We start from the raw sequence: 23,789 nt of genomic DNA on the forward strand, positions 1-23,789 counted from the left end.
AAAAAATTCTTTAAAAAATAATATTTCATCAAAAAAACAGGACTAAAGATTTTCCCCATATTCTATATCATTATGTAACTAGAATATGTTTATAAGTTCAGGAAAACAATACTCTGAAAAAATGTCTTGACCTACATAACACATGTAAATTCTCCCTTTTTCTTGCTTGTGGTTTCTCGAGTGGTATAGCAGTATTTTCACTCTAGCTGCCTTCACAGCAGCCGTCGGTGGTAGGTAAGTCTTATCCCTGTCTTCAAATTCAGTAAATGAAGGCACTAGGAGGCTGGGTTTCACACTTGGTCATGAAGGTTTGTTTTTTCCTGATGAAAACTAAAAGCAGCATGAGCACACACAGTGGTATTAAAATAGGGATTTAGACCTGTTTCCTAATCTGACTAGTTTAGCTCAGGCTTGAAGATACTCATGAGCTGGTGGTCGGCAGGGGTCCGTGAGGGTGGTTCTGGTGAACAGAACTGCTTTTTATTGCTCTTCAGGAAAAGAGCTATGTGTGGGCCCAGAAAATGCGTTAGCTGGGACAGTTGTTTCACCTGAGTGGTACAGAGAGATGTGCTTACTACATGGCAGACAAAGTCCTGTTGGCAACTCAGTGCACAGGCTGGTGAGCGGCCTTGTCCCCTTGGCATGCCAGGGATGGCTAGGGAGGCATCACAGCCTGTGCTTTGACCAGATAACACACATGTGTAAAATGCCTGTAAGCAAGATGAATCAGCACACCCTGGTGTGCATGGTTTTCAAATTAGTTGTGAATCGTTTGAGCTTTCATCTAACAGTCTAGTGTCATCCAGCTAAATGGGTACTTTGAACTCATCAGAAAAGCCAGCGACAGCCTTTATTGACTTCAGATAAATGACATTTATATTCTTTCAGAAACTGCACTTAACAGGAACGAGCTACATTTATGTGTCCACAATTTTTCTTCTCATTTGATATGTGATGGTCTATTTTGCCATTAAATCTTTGCATCTCAGAAAGCTCCTTGTAATTACCAATGTCAACAACAATCATCTCAAGATATAAGTTTAACTGGAACATTTTAGAATAATCATCTATGGAACAGCAAAACTGCAAGAAATGCTCTCTCTCCTCAAGACGATTATACATACTGTAGCTATCACGAATGGAAGGTTCATGCCATATGGCTGATGCTGCTGTACAGACTTGTAGCTGTCTTGTAGCTGCCTGTAAAGTAAAAAATCATCTATACTTTGACAAGTGGGTTTGCCCATTCTAAAGGCAGGAAAGCACTCAGATTTAGGGCTCATCCGTGCTTTTTAGTGTGTTAGATTCCAAGTGACAATAGCCCATGAGTCCAAGAATACAACCAGTGGAGTCTATAAAGGCACATTCACATTGCTATTAATAAGCTACCTAGATGTTTTTGTGGACAAACTGTTGCAATGTGTCACGAAGCAGTGGGAAGATACTCTTTTCATGTGGTGAAGTCTCATTATGTTTTATGTTTTTCGACTGCCAGCAACTGTACTTCATTATCCATGGAAAACACATTTGGCTTCTTCTCTTCAAGGTTCATCTCAAGGATTACATTCAGTAGTTGCTTCCAGAGGCATGTTTGACACACGGGAATCTCCCTGGGCCTTCTGTTTTTTTCTTTGGGAAACTGATAATATAATACTGGTGCAATGATTTTTTATGAAATTACATTTCCATTACTTGGATCAGGAAGGTAGAATTCTGCAGTTCATGTATAAAGTTACATTTTAATCTCATGTTAAACTTTGTTGCATACATATGTTTATGGAAGATGCAAATATACATTTCCTTCTTTTCTAGGCCAGAGGAATAGACATCTAGATTTTTTAAATTTATTCACTGAACTTTCACTTTAATAAATTTTGAAATACATGTCTATTCTCAGTCTGCCTAAAAGTCATTAGTAAATATTAAGAGGTTTTAGTTAATTTAGCTTGCATAAAAATATCATACTTTTTTTTTGTAGGGGCAGGCCAGTTCTTTAGCATTTCCATTAAATTAATGTTCTTTAAAAATTACATTGGTGTTATTTCTAGTATAAAAATGTATTTAAATGTGTATTTAAACTTACTACATTTTGGTAATTTTTTTTTGATGAGCGTGTAAGAATATTACTAACTAATAATTGCTTATTTTCTTTATTTAAATTGCTAAGCCAGAAGTAAACTAAAGCCACACACATTTTAGGATACTTCCTGTCACTGTAGTAGTTGCTAAATGTTTTAGTGATATGTCTGTATTGATATCCATTTCTTTCAGACAACTGTTCTGAGAGAATGTTGATTTTCTATAAATAACAATTCTTTGTATATTTTAAAATCTTGTAAACTATGGTGACAATTTAAACTGTATGTGTAGGTACCCTGAAGAAATGCATGTACTTGCAGTTCCTTTCAGTTGGGTCTAGATCTGCCAGGCACAAATGACTTCATTATGCTGCTTTGTGCCTATCAGTAATTAACACCTGTTTTTTTAAAAAGTGTTCTTTCTTACAGCTTTTGTAACGCATGAACTTTGTGCCAGTTGGAGAAATTTTGTAAATACCATATGGGGATAGAAACACACTACCCAAGATGAATCATATTGAAAAATTCCATTTACTCTTGTGTTTTGTTTTGAAAATGCTGAACGCAAGAAGTCATAAAAGTTCCTTCATATTGAAGATTTACTCTTTTGATAGCTGTCTTTCTCTTGTGATACATTATTTCATGATGAAGTGGCTATTTTAAAATACAGACGTTCTATGAGCATGTCAGGATTTTGAGGAAAAAAAAGAAAAAAAGTAATTACTCTAAGTAAACATGTTCGGTCACTTGAGTGTGGAATAATAAAGGAATTATCTGAGCCTTTTGAGTTCTGATATGTGTGCTTCAGTTTAAGGAAGAGAAATCCATTCCTCTGGTTTATCAAGGAAAATTATGGATATAAAACAACTGCTTTGAAGGGGACAGTCTGACTACACTTGTGTGGCTACGTTTGCATAAAAGAATTTGGTTTTTTAGTGTATTTTGCTGTGAGCTAATGTCCAGATTTTGAAGTGGAATTTGAAATTATACACCTGAGTAGGACACTAGTAAAACCTTTTTCATGTTTCCCTCAGTTTTTCTCGTTACTGAGTGAAGAGACAGGACTGTAATGACAATGATGTCATGCAAACATTAGCAGTCTCAGAGATTAAGGCAGTCTTTTGAAGAATGTCTGAGATGACATTTAAGTTGTTTCAAACCCATCATTAAAAAAAATGATCTGGAAACCATTCCTGATCATTTGTCCAGCCATATGAATTCTAAGTGTATTTGGCAGGCTTTCAAAAATGCTGTTGTGAGAATCTAGTAAAAATGTTTTCTACATTAAAAAATGGTTTATTAGACATTTTCATGCTGGTAATTATATATTTTCATTCTTTTGAATTTAATTGGATTTTGCTTTAATGTACCTAAGAGTTTGGCTAACCTTGGCATCTTTCTTTCTCACATAGTAATGATTGAGGCAAAAAATGTACTCTATTACAGTCCTTCTGGTTGTTCATCACGTGCTATCTTCACATCTCTGCTTTGCCATTCTGATATCACAGAATCACAGAATGGTTGAGGTTGGAAGAGACATCTGGAGGTCAACTAGTCCAACCGCCTTTCTCAATCAGAGCCACTTACAGCAAGTTGCTCAGGACCATGTCCATTCAGCTTTTTAATATCTCCAAGGATGGAGACTTCACAATCTCTCTGGGCAACTTGACACCAATCTGAGTGCTTTAATATTGCCTCCAATATACCATAATTGTGACAAAGCCTTTATTAACAGTGCCCCATATTTAAGTGGAATAGGAAAGACATATGTTTGGATATGTGGCTGAAAAAAATAGCAGCTAGATTAGCAGTCATCCTCTGATTTGTGCAAATTTGTGTCTGCTGCACAGAACTTGAGCTGGGGTACTACAAGGAAAGGAGAATTGTACAGAATTGTGACATACCGTGGAATGTGGAGTATTCTTAGTCCAGCCATGAAACTTTCAAAAAGAATTCCTTAGAAACAGCAGTCATGGAAACACTCTTAAAACCTCTTTCCTAGTTTGTTGCCCAATAATCAAATGAGTGGGGGCCTGGAAGAGACTTCTAATTGGAGGTGTAGGGATAGAACACCTTTTAGTTACAGAAAATATCTTGATAATATATGAAAAAGATCAACATTTCTTGATCTAGAATATTCTTTTTATTCCATGTTCTATACTAACTTTGTAGGGTATAGTCAGTGCCAGTTATTAGGTTCATCTGGAAAGGAATGACAATGAGAAGACTCCTGTGCACATAACTGCAGCCACATGCGATACTATATACTGGAGGTTCTCTCCCTGGCATCTGTTTCTCTTATGCAGTATCAGTTCCTTGATTGTACCCAAAACCATGGTAGTCCTTGTCTAGAAGAGCTAGCAGTTTGAAATATATATAGGAAGCAAATATTAAATAAAGCTTTCAGAACATAAAAGAAGTATGTCATGGATCACAGTAGACAGCCAACAGTTAACAGCAATGCAGCTCATGTTTATGAGATATTTTCAGGAAAGTGTTCTAGGCTATGAATCCTGAGTGAAGTGAGTTTCCTACTGCCTAGTCCGTGGTAAGTCACTGAACCCTGGGAAAGGAAGAAGTTAAGGCACGTCCTTGATTTCATCATTTTTCTGTTGGCCCTGTTGGCAAACAGCTCCCTAGTCAGCATGCTGCTCTTATGGATTTCATTCTGAGATGCACACCTCTTCTTATGCCATTTCATGGAAAGCTGAAGTGACCATCCTGAGAATTAATTGCATGGTCAAATTTTGTGGTAGAAAGATTATTTGTGACTGAGATGTTTTGCAACTATGATATCAGTCAAAACAATGAAAATTTTGAGTTAAAATATGGAAAGCAGTAAAATTATCCTGTTTAAATCTGGTCAGAAATGAGAATCTGTTACAAAGACTCTCATTGTTTCTTACAGTTGAGAATATTTTTATTTTTGTGTAGCATGTCGATTCCACATTTCAATTTCCTCAAGATTTTCAAGTTTAGTGCTCTCTGAGTCTCTTTTTGTGCTACAGAAGAGATGTGACAGTCAATATGAATACCTAAAGCAGAAGTGGTAATCTTTGTTGGTGGTATAAATCACAAACCCTTAGAGATTAATTCCAGCTTTTTGTACTTGCTGGTGACTTTCCTTTTGATTCCAGTGGGAGCAGGGCTTCATCCAGGAACATGGACATTTTCCAGCTTTTTATCAAAAAGCAAAGAAGCACTGACTCTGAGTATGAACTCTCAACGGAAATCTTAGTTGTGAATGTTGCCAGGCTGTTTAGATACTATACATTCTAAAGAAATAGTATAGGTTTACGTTGTGTTATTTTAACAATGGAAAGATGTAATCATTCTACTACTTTTATGTACATGAACCAGCAAAGTAAGATATTTTAATTCCCTCAGCATAATATCCTGAAGCAAACCACCTGTATTTTACAATCTGTTGTGTGTTTTTATATGTTGATTGATATGTATTTATAAAGACAGAGTAATACTAACACAGCACTCATGTTTAAATGCAGCTTTCTGAACCTTTGTTCAGTAGGAAAGGCTCTGAGGTTTTCTTTATCTGAAGCACAACCAGCACATAACCAACTTCTGAAGTTTGAAGAAAGTAAAAATAAACTTTATATATGTGCGTGGATATGAACTCATGCATATATGCCCATATAAACAAGCATTGTTAACATATGGTGTGATTTTACCAGCGGAGGGGTAAAGCAAGGTTATAGCAGAAGAGGAAATGTTCATGGTATGTCGCCTTTTTTTCCAATGGGAGCACATACATACATTCACAAAGTGGGTGGGCATCCCATTAGACCTGAAGGCAGAGGCTGTGTAACCTAGGTCATTTCAAGAAAGGGCACATATATCCCACTCCTTTGGACAGGAGCATGGTTTTATATGTCTGCTGTATATTGGGTTTTACGTTTAGAGGTTTTGTCAGTTCATTTGTGTGCTTGCAGAGAAACAATTTATTGTTTTACTTCTTTTCTTTCTGTGCATTGTGACTACTACATTTTCTCTTGTTTCTTAGTACAAAATGGTTCTAAACTGTGGCTTCTAGTACCACTCTTTCCTGCATTTCTTGGCTTTCTTTTATCTTTTTTTTTCTGTCAGTATTTTTGCTTGCGAACTGTATACACAGTAGTTACTCTGTTGAGAGACTATTCTTTCCTTTTTGCTTTCGTTGTGAAGTCAGTTTTCTTGGGAACATTGTATCATACTCAGCAAGATGCCACTGTGAAAGCTTTTGGTGTTAAAAGATGTACTTTTCCTCTTCTGGTTTTATATTGGCTGATGATGGCCATATGAACTGCTTTGATTATCTTAGAGATCAATGAAGAAACATGCCCCCAAAAAGCAGGAGTAACCGCCTAATGTCTATTAAACTGTATACCTGAGCTTCATTTCATGTCTGGGAAGCAGGCTGATAGCGCAAGACCAGAATTGCTCACCATGTCCCTCATGAGGGGTGGCAGCACCCGCTGTTCAGCAGTCAGCCACAAAATGAAGTGATAAGCCAGAGGTAAAATTGCTTAAGGAAATCTGTTCAGAGCAAGACCCATTAACCTTCTTAGAACTTCTTAGTTTGCAGAGAGGTCTTCAAAAGCTTACCCAGTTTGTGCAACCTGTCTTTATGAGCAGCATAGCTGGATGGTGGTGATGATGATTATCTGATATTGCCTTTTTGACCAACAAAGATCTCTGGTGACCACCACCTCCTAAGGCAAACTAATGATTCTTATCTTACTTGAATGACCAATATCTGTTAGCACATACCTATCTCTAAGGCTTTAGCAACATTTAGAGGATTTAAATGGCAAACATGAAAAGTCAAAGTAAATTAGATCTTGAAAAAAATCTCAATATTGCAAAAATAAAATTATATTTATATATAAATATGAAAAGAAGCAAGAATATAAGTGAGCTGCTATGTTGTGAGGATAACAACATGATTAAGATAATGTAGTGTGACAGAAAAGTCTAAAAGAATTCTGTTCTTCATTTCTTACTGATGTTGATGCAAAGGAAGGGAAATGGGAGCCAAAGAAGAATTAGTAGTGGTTACGAGGCATAGAAATGGAATGCTGGCCAAACTGGAATGAAACCTTGCAGCCTGCAGAAATTAGAAATGTCCTTGCTGTAAGACTTCTGTTGTCTGAGATGTGTTTCCCCTTCGTCTTCTACAGTTACTTCAGCTCTGTTTTTCAAACAAGTCAAAATAAGTTCAAACTTTTAATTTAACAGGAAACTTGCTAATTAGTCTAGTGGAATTGGAATATTTATATAATTAAGTCCTCTGAAGTTACTGTTGGCATTCTGTACAGCCATAGTCTTGCAAAGGAAGTCAGAAGAACTGACAAAGTGCCTTACATATATATATGGTATGTTAAAGATCTTAATTACAGTCCTGGTCCTGGAGAAGCCAACTGGAGTTTTGCCTTTATTGTACTAAGGGATAAAATCCCTGCCTTAGATATGGGGGCCTGCTTAGAAATTTAAATAATGCTGAATGCTTTGTAAAGCAGTAATGGTTTGCCTGAACCTCAGGTATGAGCATGGATTAGACATAAATGGCTCACTCTTGTTTTGAAATGTCTTTTTTTTTTTTTTTTTTTTTTTTTTTTTTTTTTTTTTTTTAACTTCAGTATTTTCCTCAATATTTACAGTGTTTTATTCCTCTTCCCTGTCCCTTAACCCAGGAAAAGATTAAATAAGTTCTTCCATTTTTCTGGGTTTTGTTCTTTCCAGTTCTTCATTATTGAACTGTTATGTCTGTAGTTTTTTAATTTGAGACCTGAAATATACAGTAAAATATGTACTATGATTACCTTTTGAACAAATATTCAGCAGGAAACTAAAACTATTATGTTTTTCTTGGACTCTTCCTTATGTTTATGTAAGATCCATTTCAAATTATATTCACAAAACTGGAAATACTGATTTTTCTTTTTTTTGGTCTTCTATCAATCCCTATCCACTCTAGATTTCCTCCCTACTATTTTCTTCTGGATTTGAAAAAGCTGAACAAAATTTACAAGAAAAATATTTTTTTGCGTCTTGTAGTTAAACTGAGCAGTACATTGATGCATGATTTTAATTAAAAGTGAAACAGCTGAGATGAGCATTTGAAAGGACTGGATAATTCTGATGGAAGGCTACTTTAAGAATTTATATATAGTGTATTTAACTACTTCCATTGCTGTTGCCTTGTAATTGCACCTATGACAAATCAAAAATGTGTCTTTTATACTGAATTTTTTTTAACAATGATATCTGTGCTTCCAGAGCAAGGGGTTAAGCTACATGTCTAAAGTGATAATATGTAATATGTAAGACTTAAATACCCCCGTGATGTGGGATGTGAAGTATGGCATTCTCTTGTCACAAGAGATGTGGTATGTAGAGAACTTTCCCTTTTAATCACAAAACATGGAGAGTAACGATTTGTGCTTTCCTTTATTGCTGTGCTTCAATACCTGGACCCTGTCCTGGGTCTATAATTTCTGGAAGAGAAAAGTGTAATTCATCCTCTAACCTCACACCTGTTTCCTCAGTATTGTTGTTTGTGATTTTTTTTACGCAGTACAAACACAGTCCCATCAGCAGGGTGACCCCCAAGCCCCCGTTTTTAAGTGAGTAGTACACTATGTTTGATAAATACTAACCTGAAGCAGAATTAGCTGCTTCAGAGTGTCAGGCTCCATGCATTCCTCGAGCAGTCCCCTGAGGGGTTAGACCACCAGGATGGAGTGTCTGTTGAGACAGAACTTAATGCTGGAACCAAATTTAATAAATAGAAGGTTGTATGAAAAAACAATTGTACTTAATGAGTCCTTTTCTAAGTTCACTTTTTGTTGCTAAGATGTTTGGGGCTTTTAAAGTAACTTTACTTTTTCTTTTACACTTCATCTTTCTGCTTGCTATGAAATCAATAACAAAAATAATAATAAGTTTTGATATAAACCCAGGTATGATGTCATAAAGCCCAGGCCAATATAACAATTTCATTAAAAATTTAAAAAAGTTTGGAGAAAGAAAGCATCTGTAGTGAGCAAAACTTACACTAAAGAAAGAAAAAAGAATAATTTATTGAGGTTCATGATATGAATTTTATATGAGACACTCTTCTACTAGTTCTCCTGTCAAGCCACACTTCATATATGAGTGCTTAAAACATGAGTGTTATGTTAATTGAACCATTCTCCAATGTTGCCGCTGCTCACCCCATCCTTATTATTAAGTCTGACATTTTTATTTTCAGTTATTTTTTAAGTTGTCTCCTTTAATTTGTATTCTAGCAGCTGGGATTTGATGTACTGATATGTATTTAGTTTTGTAAAGAACATTTACTACTACTTTGTCCTAGTGCTCTGCACACAGGAGGGTCTACTGCCAAACTGGCATGCTTTCTGGAATGGAAATATTTAATATGGCCCTTTAAAAGAAAAACAGCATTTGGGGGCCTGTGTAAGTTGTCATTAATAGTACAGCAGCAAGCAGTGAAACTAGACTTTTTGATTGCTGTGAGTTGTAAAGAGTAACTAAATTAGTATGTTCCAGTTATCGGCTTTTTTACATCAAGATCTGACTCAATGCTCCTTGAAGTTAGAGGAAACTCTCTTGCTGCACTTAGCAAGTGTTGGCTTATATCTTAAAGCTGGAAAATGAGCAAAGCTTTCCATAAAATCCTATTCTGCATCAGAGCACTCAGAGCATTTGCATTGCTGTGGTATTGACTTACCTTCTAGTAGTGGTATAAACATTATAACTAACTTCTGTAAGTTAGTTACAAGTAAGTATACTTATATACTTACATATACTTATAGATATATATATAAGTAAGTATTTGTTTCTTCATTAGCTCTAGAGGCAGAAAAATATGAAGTGGATTATATTATTTCAGATCAGGGTATTTAATTTGTTTTTTATTATCTTGCTGATAGAAGATTTTTATATAATTAGACAGATTCTTATCTATGTTTGAGAAGGCAAAGTCAATTAAACTAGAGCCATTACAGGAGTCTGTAGTTATTTGGCGTAGCTTATTCCTTCACATCAGATTTAAACAAAAAAGATTTCTGAATGTTAGTATAGAAGCAAGAAGACAGATTTAAGATTGCTTCACATGTTATATTTTGGTCAAGTAAATTTCACACTTCAAAATGCTTATTTGGAATTACTGGGTTTACTTGCCTGTAAAAATGTCATGTTAAATATAGATGAGAAATTTGCTTTTTTTGAGCACATAAATAATACTTATGAAAAGCTGACAGCCAAGAGATGCGGGTGCTGAAATGGGTAATGTATTTAAAAATATAATACCTTAGAGAAACTGCCCAGGAGATTCCAGGAACATCTGTCCAGAATAGATGAACTTAATATGAGTCATACAGCAACTAAGATTTTAAAACTGAAGGCTGGGTTTCGGATGACACTTCTATGAAAGATCAAGATGCAGAAATTCTGTATTCTCACAGGTTTGTCAGAGGGTAGAAATAGTCAGGTAGAAAATAGAGGTTAGGCTGCCAAGAATGGAATTAGTGACAAATTTGTACAAATTCTAAGAAATAAGATGGGAAAATGGAATGGACAGCACTGGGTGAAGGCAACCCTGGGTGATCTGTTAGGCTTATCACAAATCTAGTGGAAGAAGGGTAATCGGTGAGATATTGCAGTACAAGATTAAAAAATGTACGGGTAACAGACTAAACCTTGCTGTCAGTGGCGTTATGCTTTATGTTAAAGACAGCGTAGAAGAGAGCCAAATAAGTAATGAAGAATCCTGTACAGGCTGAAATTCCCGGTCTGTATAGGAAGAGTAGAGTATTGGACTTATATCCTAAGAACAAGACCAGGGTAGTAACACTGTCCGTGTTATGACAGATCAGCGAGGCCAGAAAGGTCCATTACCCTGCCTTCTCAGGAGGTATGAAGAGATCAGATTTTAGATGCTAAGAAAGCTAAGAACTTTTCATGGTGAGGGAGACCACCAGAGTCAAGCCTTAACTATGATACTAAATATGTAGAAATTGTATCTGGCTCAGGAAGTCATAGAATCATAGAATCATCTAGGTTTGAAAAGACCCTTAAGATCATCAAGTCCACCCATTCACCTAACACTAGATTAGGTCCTAGTGTTAGGTTCTCTAACATTGAGTGTAGGTGTACCTACCTTCAAGCTGCAAGAGTATCTCACTCTTTCCAAGGTATTTGATTATAGCACTCTTGGAGAAAACTCCAACATGGAGTCTAGCTACGTGGATCTTTGCTCCAATACGTATTCCTCTGTCCAAATAAAAGCATTTGAATAAACACACAGAGAAGTCTGGACAGGAATTTCAAATATGTTTGCGTGTTTGGCTTTGCCAAAGTATCTATTTGCTGTAATAATTTTAAGAACTTTAAATGACAGGAAGCCCAGGTCAGTCTATAAAATAAAGATCTGTTGCTTTCAGATTTGTGTTTCTTGAATGTTTTATTTGAACAGAAAATTACAAATAAAAATACGAGGTTTTAAGGATCAGGTTTTGTTATGAAGGTTCAGTAGGAAGCTGAGTTAGATGACCTCTATAGGTTGCATTCAGTCATCTTTTTCTTTAAATGTATCTAGGTGATTTTCTTGTGTGACTAGTAAAAATACCGCATATGGGACATCTGTTACTTTATTCGTAAGTTTTCTGATGTGGTTCTACACATATAGGTGGTCTGGAAAATTGTCTGTTCTTTGCCCTCTACAGCTCCAGCTTGCCAACTCTGAAGCATTGTTTGCCTATTATAAGTTCAGTAATTTGGCTTTCTTTACAGTTATCCTTCCTACCAGTTCTAGAAAAGACTTTCTCCTTTTTAAGGCCCAAGCCCTACCATCCCTATATATACATTATTAGTGACAACTGTTTTAATGTCTTATTCATGGTGGCCTCTGAACTTGGGTTGCTCTAGATATGCAAACCATCTCTGATATTGAAGACATATCAAACATATTTGAGACACTAAAAATTAGGTGTGATGAATTCTGCATTGTGTCAACACTTCTGCTCTAAGCCACACGGAGCTTTTTTTAGACGTGCTTGGATTCACTTTGTGGAAGTCTGTTCTTCAGTGATTTCTGTCTGGAAATCAGAGATGTGGACTATGTGTTTGAGGGAAACAGAAATAAAGCAATGTACTTGATCTAGCCTACTCTTGCACTGAGCATAATGGGAGGAAAAATGTGAGCATATAATTTATGGGCACTATGAATACAGAAGAGTCCTCAGCTCCTGAATGACGTTACTTGAAAGGTTTTGGCTTGGAAGGGACCTTAAAGATCATCTAGTTGCAACCCCCCTGCCATGAGCTGAGACACCTTCCTATAGATCGGATTTCGCGAAGACATATGAATGTGTTCCCCCCCTGTATGATTACGTGTGTGTATGCTACACCTCAAGGAATTATGTTTAAAAGCTTCTAACCTTTTTTTTTTTTTTAATGTATTTTCTCCTCAGTTCTCATTTCTGCAACAGGAAAGCTATCTTAACAATAAAAACTTCTGTCTTCTGTCTGGAAAAAATATGTGGCTTTGATCTAACTGAACACTTCAGAGTGTAGCTGTCAAATTAAGCAACCATCTTTCAAGAAAACATACCTTTTTGAAGTGCTACTTACATGTCTTCTGTTCTTGGCTTAGACCACAAAACCAGTGTTGTTAAAACCTTAATGTACTGTAGATCTTCAGGGGGAAAGGTGGTGAATTCTACATTGCTTTAGACACCACTTTCTGAACAGGAAAAATATAATAAAAGTCAGTTCCATAGTGTTTCCTTTTTCTGTTGCTCTTGATTGTTGCTAGCTGTTAAACTAATGCAAAATTCAAGAGCAACAGTATATACTACAGGATTCGTGGTTTTGTTTTCATTGATAAAGATTAGTGTTTAATGGCATTCTTATCAATTTCATTTCAACCACATCATTTACTTTCTGACAGTTTTGTACTGCAGCTGTAAGTGTGCCAGGAGTAAATTCAGAGGTTATATCTACCCTTTCAAAGGTAATAAAAACAAAAATCTGTTCTAATAGACATTGACTATATCCATTGAAGCAAGATCTGAGTTGTTTCCTAACTAGGTATGACCGGTATTGATTAAGAATCTGGAATTTTATAATATCATAGAAGTATGTAATATAAAAATGAATGCAAATATATATTTAATTGATGTTAAAAACATTACAGTTATAATTTTTTTTCTGATATAAGTTTAGATTTGTGAGTTTTTAAAGAGTCTTGGCATGAAAAGATTTCCATTGGCATTTGAAGTTTACCGTTTTAGAAGTAAAGCAGTGGTCAAACTCCTGTAGGATTTACAGCATTGGTTTGGAATGTGGCTTGTTGTCAATGGCCTGAAATTGAGATTTATTGTATCAGTGAGTAATGTTTGTTTGTCTGCTGTAATATGTGGAATAAAAGGTGGTGTTTGCTCATGTGTGCCACACTTCAAACCCATTGATCCATGCCCCTTCACCCCCCCCCCCCCCCCCCAAATTCTCATAATTAGCTGAAAAGCATGAAACTAAAGATACTATTGAATGGCAAAAGAGAGTACTATCTATATTTTATCTGTGTGACTAAGTTCAAGTTTATTTTCAAAATAAATACTTGCTAAGATGACTTCTGTGTAGTTTATGTTTGAAGTCACATTGAGAGGTTATCTTTCATTTGGCTTTCCCGAGTGTAAAAGGCATGAATAAGAGAAGCCTGTGACACTGAATAGTGTAGAGAAGGTTGAATTATTTAGTTTAATTTCTGCTTTCTGAGTTTATGTGAATAAAAATGAAGAGAGAATTAATTAAACTTGCTTAAAGAGTCTCAAAACAAACTCCAAAACTTACTATATTGATATGACTCCAAGTTCATTAAACATATAAATGAACCAGATGTTTATTAGGTCTGAAATTCATGAAAAACAGATTTCACTTTTACCATTAGTTCTTTAGAACCGTCTGTGCTGCCCTGACTGGTGATACCGGTCTATCCCTAGTTCCTACATGGGAAAGTCCCTACCCCTTCCTCCTGCAGGGGCTGCTGCCTGTGCCACTTGCTGGTGCACCTTCCATGCCCAGTGCTGCCAGCTGTGGCACAGCAGGACCAACTGTGCCAGTCTGTGGGGTGAGTGGGACACTGTGCTGCAGGATGGGGTCCCACCATCCAGCTGCAGGCTCACAATGCCTATGAGGGTCAACAGAAAAGTTGCAATTGCAGATCAATTTGGTGAGTGTTTTTTTCAATCTTTCTTTTTGAAGAAGAGAAATGGCTAGCTTGTAACCAGAACAATTCACTGTGTGATGGGCTCTCGCATAACACTTCTTGGTTCTCTGCAAAATCAGTGGTTCTGGTTTTGAATAGCTTTTATAGATATTGATTTTAGTATGTAAGTTATTTATATAAAATCACTTGAGGGGAAAAGAAAATAGGTACTTTTTTTTTTTTTTTTTTACTTTGACTGTTATTTGCTGTTTATTACTACATAGCACAAAAATTGTCGTGGTTGGGAAGCACTTCCATATAAACAGCTTCAAAACATTAACTTAATAAACCAGAAGGCTATGGAAGATTACTTTAAACTCTGAATTTACTGTGTATGCTGTTTGATAGCAGTGTAATGAATTAGCATTTCCTTTGAAAAGCATGTATTTTGTTGTTAGGTTTTGGTGTATTGAAGCACAGGTAATGGCAAGCCTCTGTAACAAGTGGAATACGAGTCCAGATAATGTTAAAAAGATGGCCTTGAACTAAAGTCTAATGTAAAGATGCCACTAGGACATTCAAAAGCAGATGTAAAAAAGTGTGAGTTAAATTAGAAATGTGTGTTTTCATATAACTTGGTATGTTTAATTTACCTCTCAAGTACATGGTGGAATGCAGAAAGGCTCTAAACTTCCATAGTGGTCAGTCAGCAGTCACAAGCTCTTGCGCAAAAGTTGGAGTTGCAATTGGTGTTTCAACAATATTTAAGTTATTTATATGTTAATATTTTTCCAGTCTCATATGCAAGTATTACTAAAAGTTCAGTATGCTATTCTTTCATTTCTGCTTTGATCGCTTTTTGCTATCATATCAATACATGGCACCTAAGAAAATGAAGGGAACAATAAGATTAACTGACTAGCTAAACCATAAATAGATGCTTCCCTGAACAATGATTGCTACTTCGAAAATACAATCTGTGGCAGTTATTCCTATAAATAGTTTATGACAGCTTGAACTGAAGAATTCTTTATCTTTTTGAAGCTCGAGAGATGACTTTACAGAGACATATTAATCCACATAATCTGCTTCTGGCAGTTTTGGTTCTACATGTACCTTTTTATGTTCAAAGAATAGTTTGAATAATGAAAACTAAAAATAGTAAACCCCTAAAAACTGTATTCCCATCTGGTCTGCTGAGATAATGGATTTTTGGCAAGGTGATACTTTTTGCTGTGCAGCTAGTGGTCCTTTTTAAGATTTTAGATTTTAAAGATGCATATTATAGATATTATTATTTACATATTATACATATTTATGTGTTTATACTAACTAAAAGAAACTAAAGTCATGTTATGTGCCTATAACTTGAAACTAGCTGGAATTGCTTCAATTCTTATTATTTCCTGAAGTACCATATGTCTTGAAGCTACAGTGTATACACATAAGCATGTTGTATGAAATATTAAAGAAAAATATTTGTTACATGCACCTCTATACAAAGCCAACTGTTTGTGATTGTGGCTTAAAAAAGTCCAGGCCTGTAATTTACAGCACTTTTTTTTAATGTGGTGTCACTACAGAAGCATATTTCCCACCCTTCAAAGATAATTCTAAAAAAATATATATACTGTGTTGTTATAAAAGGAAATTCAGTAGGCAATGTCTTGAAATTCATTGTTAGTTAAATGACAGCCTTCCAACACTGCATGTCACTGTTTTAACTTTATTGCAGTAAACTTTTATATCTTCTGCAGCCTACCAGATAGAGGAGGACTGTGTTCAAGCACTCATTCTCCCCTTGCTATGGCCCCAGATGTCATTCATAGGTGCTTTCTAAACCTTGAAGCTTCTGTAAAAAGCTCTAAAATGCACAAAACCTTCACCTTCTTCTCTGCCTTACTTGAAGGTCTTTTCTTCACTACTTCATATATCTATTGACATGAAAAATAGTATGTGTTGCCACACACCCTCTAATATTCCATAATGTTCTAGCGTTTGTCCCGTAGGAAACCTTTACATAGGTTTCAAATTGTTCACAGAATTGATGCCAAAACTGAAGTATGCAATAGTAAGACAGAATTATTTTTTAAAATTTATAGTAGTATATTGACATAACTACTATAGAGATTTCAAATATAATTTAAACCACAAATTTGGAGTAGCATGTTTGGGAACTGAGGGCTTTGAGTGAAGTAATATATGCTGACACTTTTTGAAAGTAATATTGGCATGAGAAATATTATTTTTTTCTTTAAAATCTTATTTAAATGTCTATGGATTCTAAATATAACTGAGTGTATTCTTTATTCATCAATTTTTACAGCTCTTAAGTGTAATAATTCAGGAATTGCACGGGTCCTACAAGTTAGATTAATATTTATTGCTATTATTACTATTATAATTTCAGCTAAAATTTCTATATTTTCTGAAACGTAACACACTGTAAAACTGTTGTTATGCGTGTTCTGCATTTTTCTGCAGTCACTTCTGAAACAAGTATGCCACTTTTACAAGTGAAAATGCTTTTTTAGCGATCAGGCATAGTAATTTATTCTAAAAATCTGAAGGCTAAACTGTACTGCCTCTGAGCATGTACTAGCAATTTAGTTTGTGAAGTGTGCTTTTGAAGTGAATCTCCCAGTTGTCCCTACTCATCCAACTTTGCTTCTCATTGCTGTACACTCACTGGGGATATGAATTGGACTTGTCTCTGATCAAGTCAAAACCAAAAGATGAACTCCAGGGATCCATGCAGTGTGCTGACAGAGTTTCAGTCCATGGGACTAGAGTAGAGCTAGTCTACATTAACCCTTCTAATGTCTAAAAATAACCTGATGGGACCCCAGTCTGAGGAGGAAGAAAATCCCCACCATCAACACTGTAGTCCTCCCAGGAAAGAACTCAGGACGATAGTAACTCACTGACCCCATTTAAAAACTCTATTTTTGATGAAACTTTTCTGTAATAATTAGGCAATTTTTGGATTAAAAGTCCCATTTTAACTGTCTAATAATTGTTTTATTTTGATTAGGGTTTTTAAACGTTGGTTGGACTAAAATAAGGATAACTGCTGGCTCTGTATATAGGTTATATTCCTTTTGTCCGTGGCAAGATACTGAGTATAACAGTTTGCAGGAGAAAGATGTAATCAAAGGGCAGCCTCTCTTACCTACTGCCAAGGAAAGCAGGTTGAAAAAGCAGAAGAAAGGGAAAAGGAAGGAAGAAAACTTGTGATACAATCAGTGGTGTAGAGCACATGATGAAAAAGGAGAGATCTGCAAACCAGAGGGTGGGCATTTTTAGTTCAGCCAGCATTTTAATGGTTATGCGGTTTAATGTTGCCAAAAGTATGGAAGGTGGTTAGACAGAGTAAAAGGATACTTTTTAATGGATAATAAAAACATAGGACTCTGGAAGAAGAACATAATAGTAGTGTAGGGAATACATTTATATTTAGCAGGTGGAAGCCAGGCAGTGTTTCAGTACTGTCAGAGAATATGACGTGAGGGATTGACCACACATTGCAGTTTTTGAGGTTCAGATTGGACATCAGAAAAAAAAAAAAAAAGGCACTAGGAAGACAGTGCAATGCTGGAACAAGTTGGGAAATTTCCTTGTAGTTTTTCAAGATTTAGGCTTGAAATAGACATAGCTATGCTCTTCTAATGTTTTCAGTGATTGCAGCTAGAACAGGAAGATAGACCAGATGACCTCCTTGGGCCTTGTAAAAATTCAGTTTATTTACAGTTAGTTTATTTTCAATTGAAAACTAAACAAGGTTTCTGTATTATCTCCCAGAATAATGAATCTTCAGTTAGAATAGGATCCATCTCTGATTTCTCAGGTTAGGTCAGTTCTTTTGTGATAACATGAAATACTATTAAAAGTATTTTCTTTTTTCCCACAAGATAAATGGGTATAGAAAGGATACATTACTTAGATATTTTGTAGGTATATCATCTTTCCAATAATAAGTTATAGAGGTAGATAAGGAGCTAATAGAAGTCTTTGGAAGGATGTAATAGTCTTGGATATCTGTAAAATATACAGTTGGAAAAATTAGTTTGGACAGTTCTGGATAGTCTATAAGATGACATAAGTGAGAGGGAGAAAGAAGAAAATAAGAGAACAAAAGCCACTGTCTTGGGGGATAATAATTGTGAGAGATTAAAGTAATTCATCATTGGAGATACTGAAGGAGGGAATACAAAGCCAAGAAAATAATTTATTGACCGCAGATCCACTTTATCCAAAGAAAGAAATCAAATGAGTAAACACATAAAAAAAATAACAGATCAAGAAAAATGAGGATGAGAAAAGTTAACCAGATGAACTGGTTAGAGCATGAGACACATCTTTTGTTCCAGCTCTTCAGATTTTTATCACTGGTATGAATAACTGCAAAACCTAATATGCAAGGAGTAAACATCCTGAATAAAAGGCGCCATTTGTAGATCAAGTTTCTGAGCTACAGCAAGTAGTGTAGCTCAGTGCTTGTTTGTAGAAGTAATTGCAGAAAATAGTTTTTGCTTTTATTTTGTAATTAAGATTTTGTGAGACTGGTGAAAGAAACCTAATGCAGTTGAAGGCTCTTTATGTAAGTCTTCAAGACTTGCTGACTTGCCTCTTCGTAAAGGTTTGTGGCCTTTTTCAACATACTTTATTACAAAGGACATTCTATACTACGTTTAACACCAATAAAAATCAGAAAACTGCATTTGTTGGTGTGCCTTATTTAATTCATAGTGTTTTCCATCTTCCTTTATTCCAGCTTTTTCTTATTTCCTCCATGCTCCCTTCTTGAGTCATACACAGTGAAGTCTGTTTGACTTTCTATGTGGTTTAAACATATGCTTTGGTTTTACAGACTGTTGATGTGTTAGCGGATGTTGACACAAATTTGAAAATAGTTGGAAAAGAAAAATCTAAGTAAAATGGAATTTTCAGATTAGCTTGGTTGAGAAGAGTCTATAGGTTAAGTTGTTCTTTTTTTGAAATGAATCTTGGACTTCTTAACAAAAAAGTAATTTAAGTATCTTCTTAGCGATCTTCATTCAGTTTGTTGCCCTAAAGCGAAACTCACTCACTGGAAAGATGTTTATAAAAGCCATATGTTCTTCTCTTTTGAACTGCAGCTCACCACAGCCACCTTGGATGGCAAACTCCAATTGTTTCTACCCTGATATTTGCCAGCTTGTGGAGCTTTGGCCCTGGTGCTCTGATCATAACGACTTGCTGAGAGAAAGGAGACTGGTAATTGGCCATAGGCAAGCAGCGTAATATTCCCTTTTAAACTGCATCTTGCTTCTGACTTTGTTTTCTGCAAGTTCCTCAAGCTGTTCTCAGAGTTTTTCTATTGTACAATCTGTTACTTTTATTGCAAAAATAGGGCAAAAGATCAAGAAAAGAAAGAGATTACTCATTCTGACTTCATTCTAGCAAATCACCACAGAAGTAACTTTCAGAGGACTTTTTGGGTGCTTATAGTTAGGCATATTCTGTAGTGCTTTGCTAGACTGGGACCACTTTACATTGAAAATGCAGTTAAAATAACAACTGTTCCATTTTTAAAGCTAGATCTGCCTGTGACCATATATTTAATTTTTAAAAATTTAGGTATTTCAATCTGAAAGAGAGAAGAATTGTATATCTTTCTGTAATGTCATGAGAATTCTTCTGTTATATTGCTTTGGGGTTACTGGAATCAGCATGGTTGTTGTCTGAAGGCAGAATTTTACTGGTTTGCCCTTTATCCTACATTCTGTAAATTTCATAGGGAACATGTGAGAAAGATCTTATATTTAAAATATTACTTTCTTGCTACAGTCTGAGATTATTAAAACATCTTTAAATGTAAAGAAACTATTTCTGCCCTTTAACAGCTTTAAATGTTTTGTTTTTTTTTTTTAAATTAAGTTATGGGGAAAAGATGTTCATTTCTTGTATTCTTTATAGTTTAGTTGTCTTGATTCTAGAAATGATTTGTTAGACAACTGTTTTTTTGAAAACAGTTCATTCTAAGTGTTCATTGACTAGGTAAGAGTAGAGAACATGTATATAAGTGGTGGAAGGAGACAGAGTTTTCCTTGTAAAATTGTGCTGCCATTTCAGTTAAATTTACCATAACAAAGTCACCAAACTTTATTAATCAGATTACCAAAAAAAAAAAAAAAAAAAAAAAGTAAAAAATGGAATTCCCAGCACAAATTTAACATCAATCAGTATGGCCAGATCACTTTCAGTACTTTAAAGAATGTTGCATTTAATAGGCATCCCCAATTTATACATATAATATTTAGTATAGGTAAATAAAAGTATTTCTGTGTTGTTTAATTTCCATAATAAAGGTTCTTTTGAAAAGGCTTTAACTGTTTTTTGCTAAGCAAAATCATGCATTGTCGCTATGTATCAGATTCAGGTTTTCTGTACAACACAATGGTGTCGTTGACAGCTATAGGAGTACTGTGCGGCTAGATCATACTCAGCAGGAGCCTGACTATCAGAGTCAGGCCTGGTATGATCAAAGCAAATGTGTAATAACCTGTCTGAATACATTTTCAGTTCAAAATCAGATTAACCAAGGGATCACCTTCTGTGCTGTGGCTGTGACACTCATACACTACACTGATGAATTATCAGCAAGACTGAAATTTTATTGCCACCATGGGGATTCTCAGGATGTTCTTCAAACTTAATTTAGCTACCGTGCTCATTTGTGTGATCTGGAATCCACAACAACAGTCACTATTCAAATACAGAAAAATAGCACAGCCCATAGCTGTATTTGCAAGGAAAGAAAATGTTCCTGAGCCCTGGGTTGCAATTTGCTTAATAATGACTGACTCTTCAGAGAGTTTGAAACACCTGCTGAGGAGGTATAAAGTGTAATTATTGCTATTATTTCTTTTTTAAAAAATGTGCCACATTTTTTAAACAGAAGGATAACGTTCTCAAGGCTTAAAGCAGAGAACACACTAAAAAATCTAACTCTGAATCCTTGCTGCAAGCATGGAGGTTTTCACAGTCCCCATGGGGTTGAAGTAAAAGGGAAAGGCTTCCTTTTTCTAGATCTTCTACTTACTAGGACTAACTGGTGTCAGTCCCAGTCAACCAGCGTGTATCCCAAAAGCCCCTCTTAATCTTAGGTTGGTTTGATCTCTGCAAAAGGAGCTTCTTCCAAATCTAATATATTATCTCTCGTTCCCTAAAGTGAGACTCAGCTGTCTGGTGCTTTCTGGTTACTTTCATCAAGGACTTTTTTTGGACAGAAAAGCCCTTTGGGGCATTTTGGCCATGACCACAGCATCATCAACCCATGCTGAATAGAGGTTTTCATCTGTTCAGGACCTGCAGATGTGCAGCTCTTCAGTAGCCCAAGAATTTGTTAACCATGGGGTGAGAGAGAATCAGCCCTACCACATAGCCACTAGAACTTTTCAAATGGAAATACACTACGATCTTTTCATATGTTAAAAAAAAAAAAACCCACCAAAAAACCCAAACTTTTTTTCCCCCTGGGCTCCTCAGAAATGCTTGAATGCTTGTGGTTTTGAGAATGGAAAACTTTAGCTGACACAATTCATGTTTGGCAAAGTTAAATGCTTGAAAGCAGGTTTTTTAATGGCAAATAGGAGTAAAAAACAGTTGTGGATGGTGCTACCATCTTATAATTTTATATTTAACATTTTCATATTCATTAGGTTTTCCTTCTGAGATCTCTTTGATAGGAGGACACAGGAGCTATATTTAATTACTAAAGGGTTACAATTGTAAAAGATTACTCTTTGATATAATGCTGTATCCACAGAAGCATTATACCTTTACTTTTAAACAGGCAAATCCAAGAGTTCATATTTTCAGTTTCTGGCATAAAGACAAGACTATTTGAGATGAGACGGTCCTAGAAGCAGATAGGAAAAATTCCTGGTTAGCTAAGGAAGATAGTGTATCTCATCTATAAAAAAATTGGCAGCTGTAAGTGTAAATATTTAATAGGTCATTGTGAGGAATTTTGAATATGCTTTCAGACTGCTTTTGGAAAAAAGTGACTATAGTATAGCTCCCAAATATCTTATGAAAATTAGAAGTCTGGCTTTGAAGGAATATGTGGCAATGTGTTAGCAAAACAGTTGGCAGAAGTCTAGTTTCATTAAATATTTACTGTGTCGTTATGTAGCATCTGTCCTTAAACGTCCTGTATGTTGGGGAGAGAAGCGTTGTTTTTGTGACTTTGTGTGTACTGTTATGTGGGGGACTTTCCCAGCTGAACATCATCTACCAAATGTCACAGAATTCTCAAAATGGGTTTACACAGCAGTTTGGTCTGATGTTCCCTCCACAGGTCAGAAAGCACAGTGGGGCAGCCAGCACTGTTCTGAAGTGGATCCTGTTAAAATCGGTTTGGGATTAAGTGGGTTGCAAATATCAGGTACTACCAATTTTTCTGTGTAGAATGAGAGATGGACAACTTTGGGTTGCACTGTCAGGAGGAGGAGAAGCTTAAACCCGTGAACGAACTTGGCCTTTTCAATTTCCTTAATTCACCATGAAAAAGTGCTATTTGGATGTGTTCTTCAAGACTATATTGGTTTCCATTATACATGATGATTGCATTTAAATACACAGTTATACACTTCTGGAATATCTGGAGATAGTCAGTGGCACTTACTCTTTTCTTCGTTCTATTATTCCTTCATTTAAACATACCCAATTATCTTTTCAAAACTTTGTTGTGAATTGTATTTTCCCTTTTAAACAATGAAAAGATCTGTTTGTCTTGTAGTATTTTATCTCAGGAAGAAAAAATATCACTAAAAATTGCATAAAACAATTTCAAAAAAAGTTGGGGTGTGCCCGATAAATAAAAATGATGTGGTATGAACTTGCTATTAATATGGTTTAGAATGCCTTGCTTCATGAGTGGCACTTCCAAAACATACCAACAGAAATGGTACTAAAATAGAATCTTCCCTGAAATACTTGCAGGTTTAAAATCTTATTTAAGGACGGTAAGACATTGCTCTGGGAGATACTACTTTTTATCTTATTGTCTAAATTGGACTTCTATCCACCAGTATTCCATGATTGCTTAAGCCAAGTTCTGCTTTTCAGAATTCTGCACTTTAGTAAAGCAAGAGTAATTCTGCTTACTTTTGTGAACATGGTGTTGTTGTGAGTGGACTCTGTCTCCGGCATTTTAATAACTTTCAAGAGAGAAAAGTATAATTCTACTAATAACAAATTTTTGGTGATGGAACAGTGTAAACTCTGAAAGCTGGGTACACCTGAGGAGGCCTACAGAAGTTACTGAAGTTCTATGTTAACTGTTTTGTGTTAAATCGCTATATATTTGATGTGAATACAGTATTTTACCTGAAAAAATATCTTATAACCAAAAAGTAGTGTTTAGCTGAAGGCCTTTCTTGTATATATCTTTAGGAAAGCCAAAAGTTGCTAAGAGGAAGGTATTGGACCAGAGTAAATGATGTGACATGAAT

The 23,789-nt window shown here is 35.6% G+C and overlaps 1 protein-coding gene across 1 annotated transcript in view; it reads left to right on the top strand.

Moving 5' to 3' along the window:
- Positions 1 to 20,149, top strand: part of WDR27 (WD repeat domain 27) — a 130,584-nt gene extending 110,435 nt beyond the window's left edge. Inside the window, exon 24 of the mRNA XM_040599502.1 lies at positions 19,428 to 20,149. Coding sequence (XP_040455436.1) covers positions 19,428 to 19,475 — 48 coding nt within the window. The 3' untranslated portion in view covers positions 19,476 to 20,149. The remainder of the gene's footprint in view (positions 1 to 19,427) is intronic.
- Positions 20,150 to 23,789: the final 3,640 nt, after the last annotated feature.

Source organism: Falco naumanni, chromosome 6, assembly GCF_017639655.2.
Source record: "Falco naumanni isolate bFalNau1 chromosome 6, bFalNau1.pat, whole genome shotgun sequence".
In the NCBI taxonomy this organism is placed as follows: domain Eukaryota; kingdom Metazoa; phylum Chordata; class Aves; order Falconiformes; family Falconidae; genus Falco; species Falco naumanni.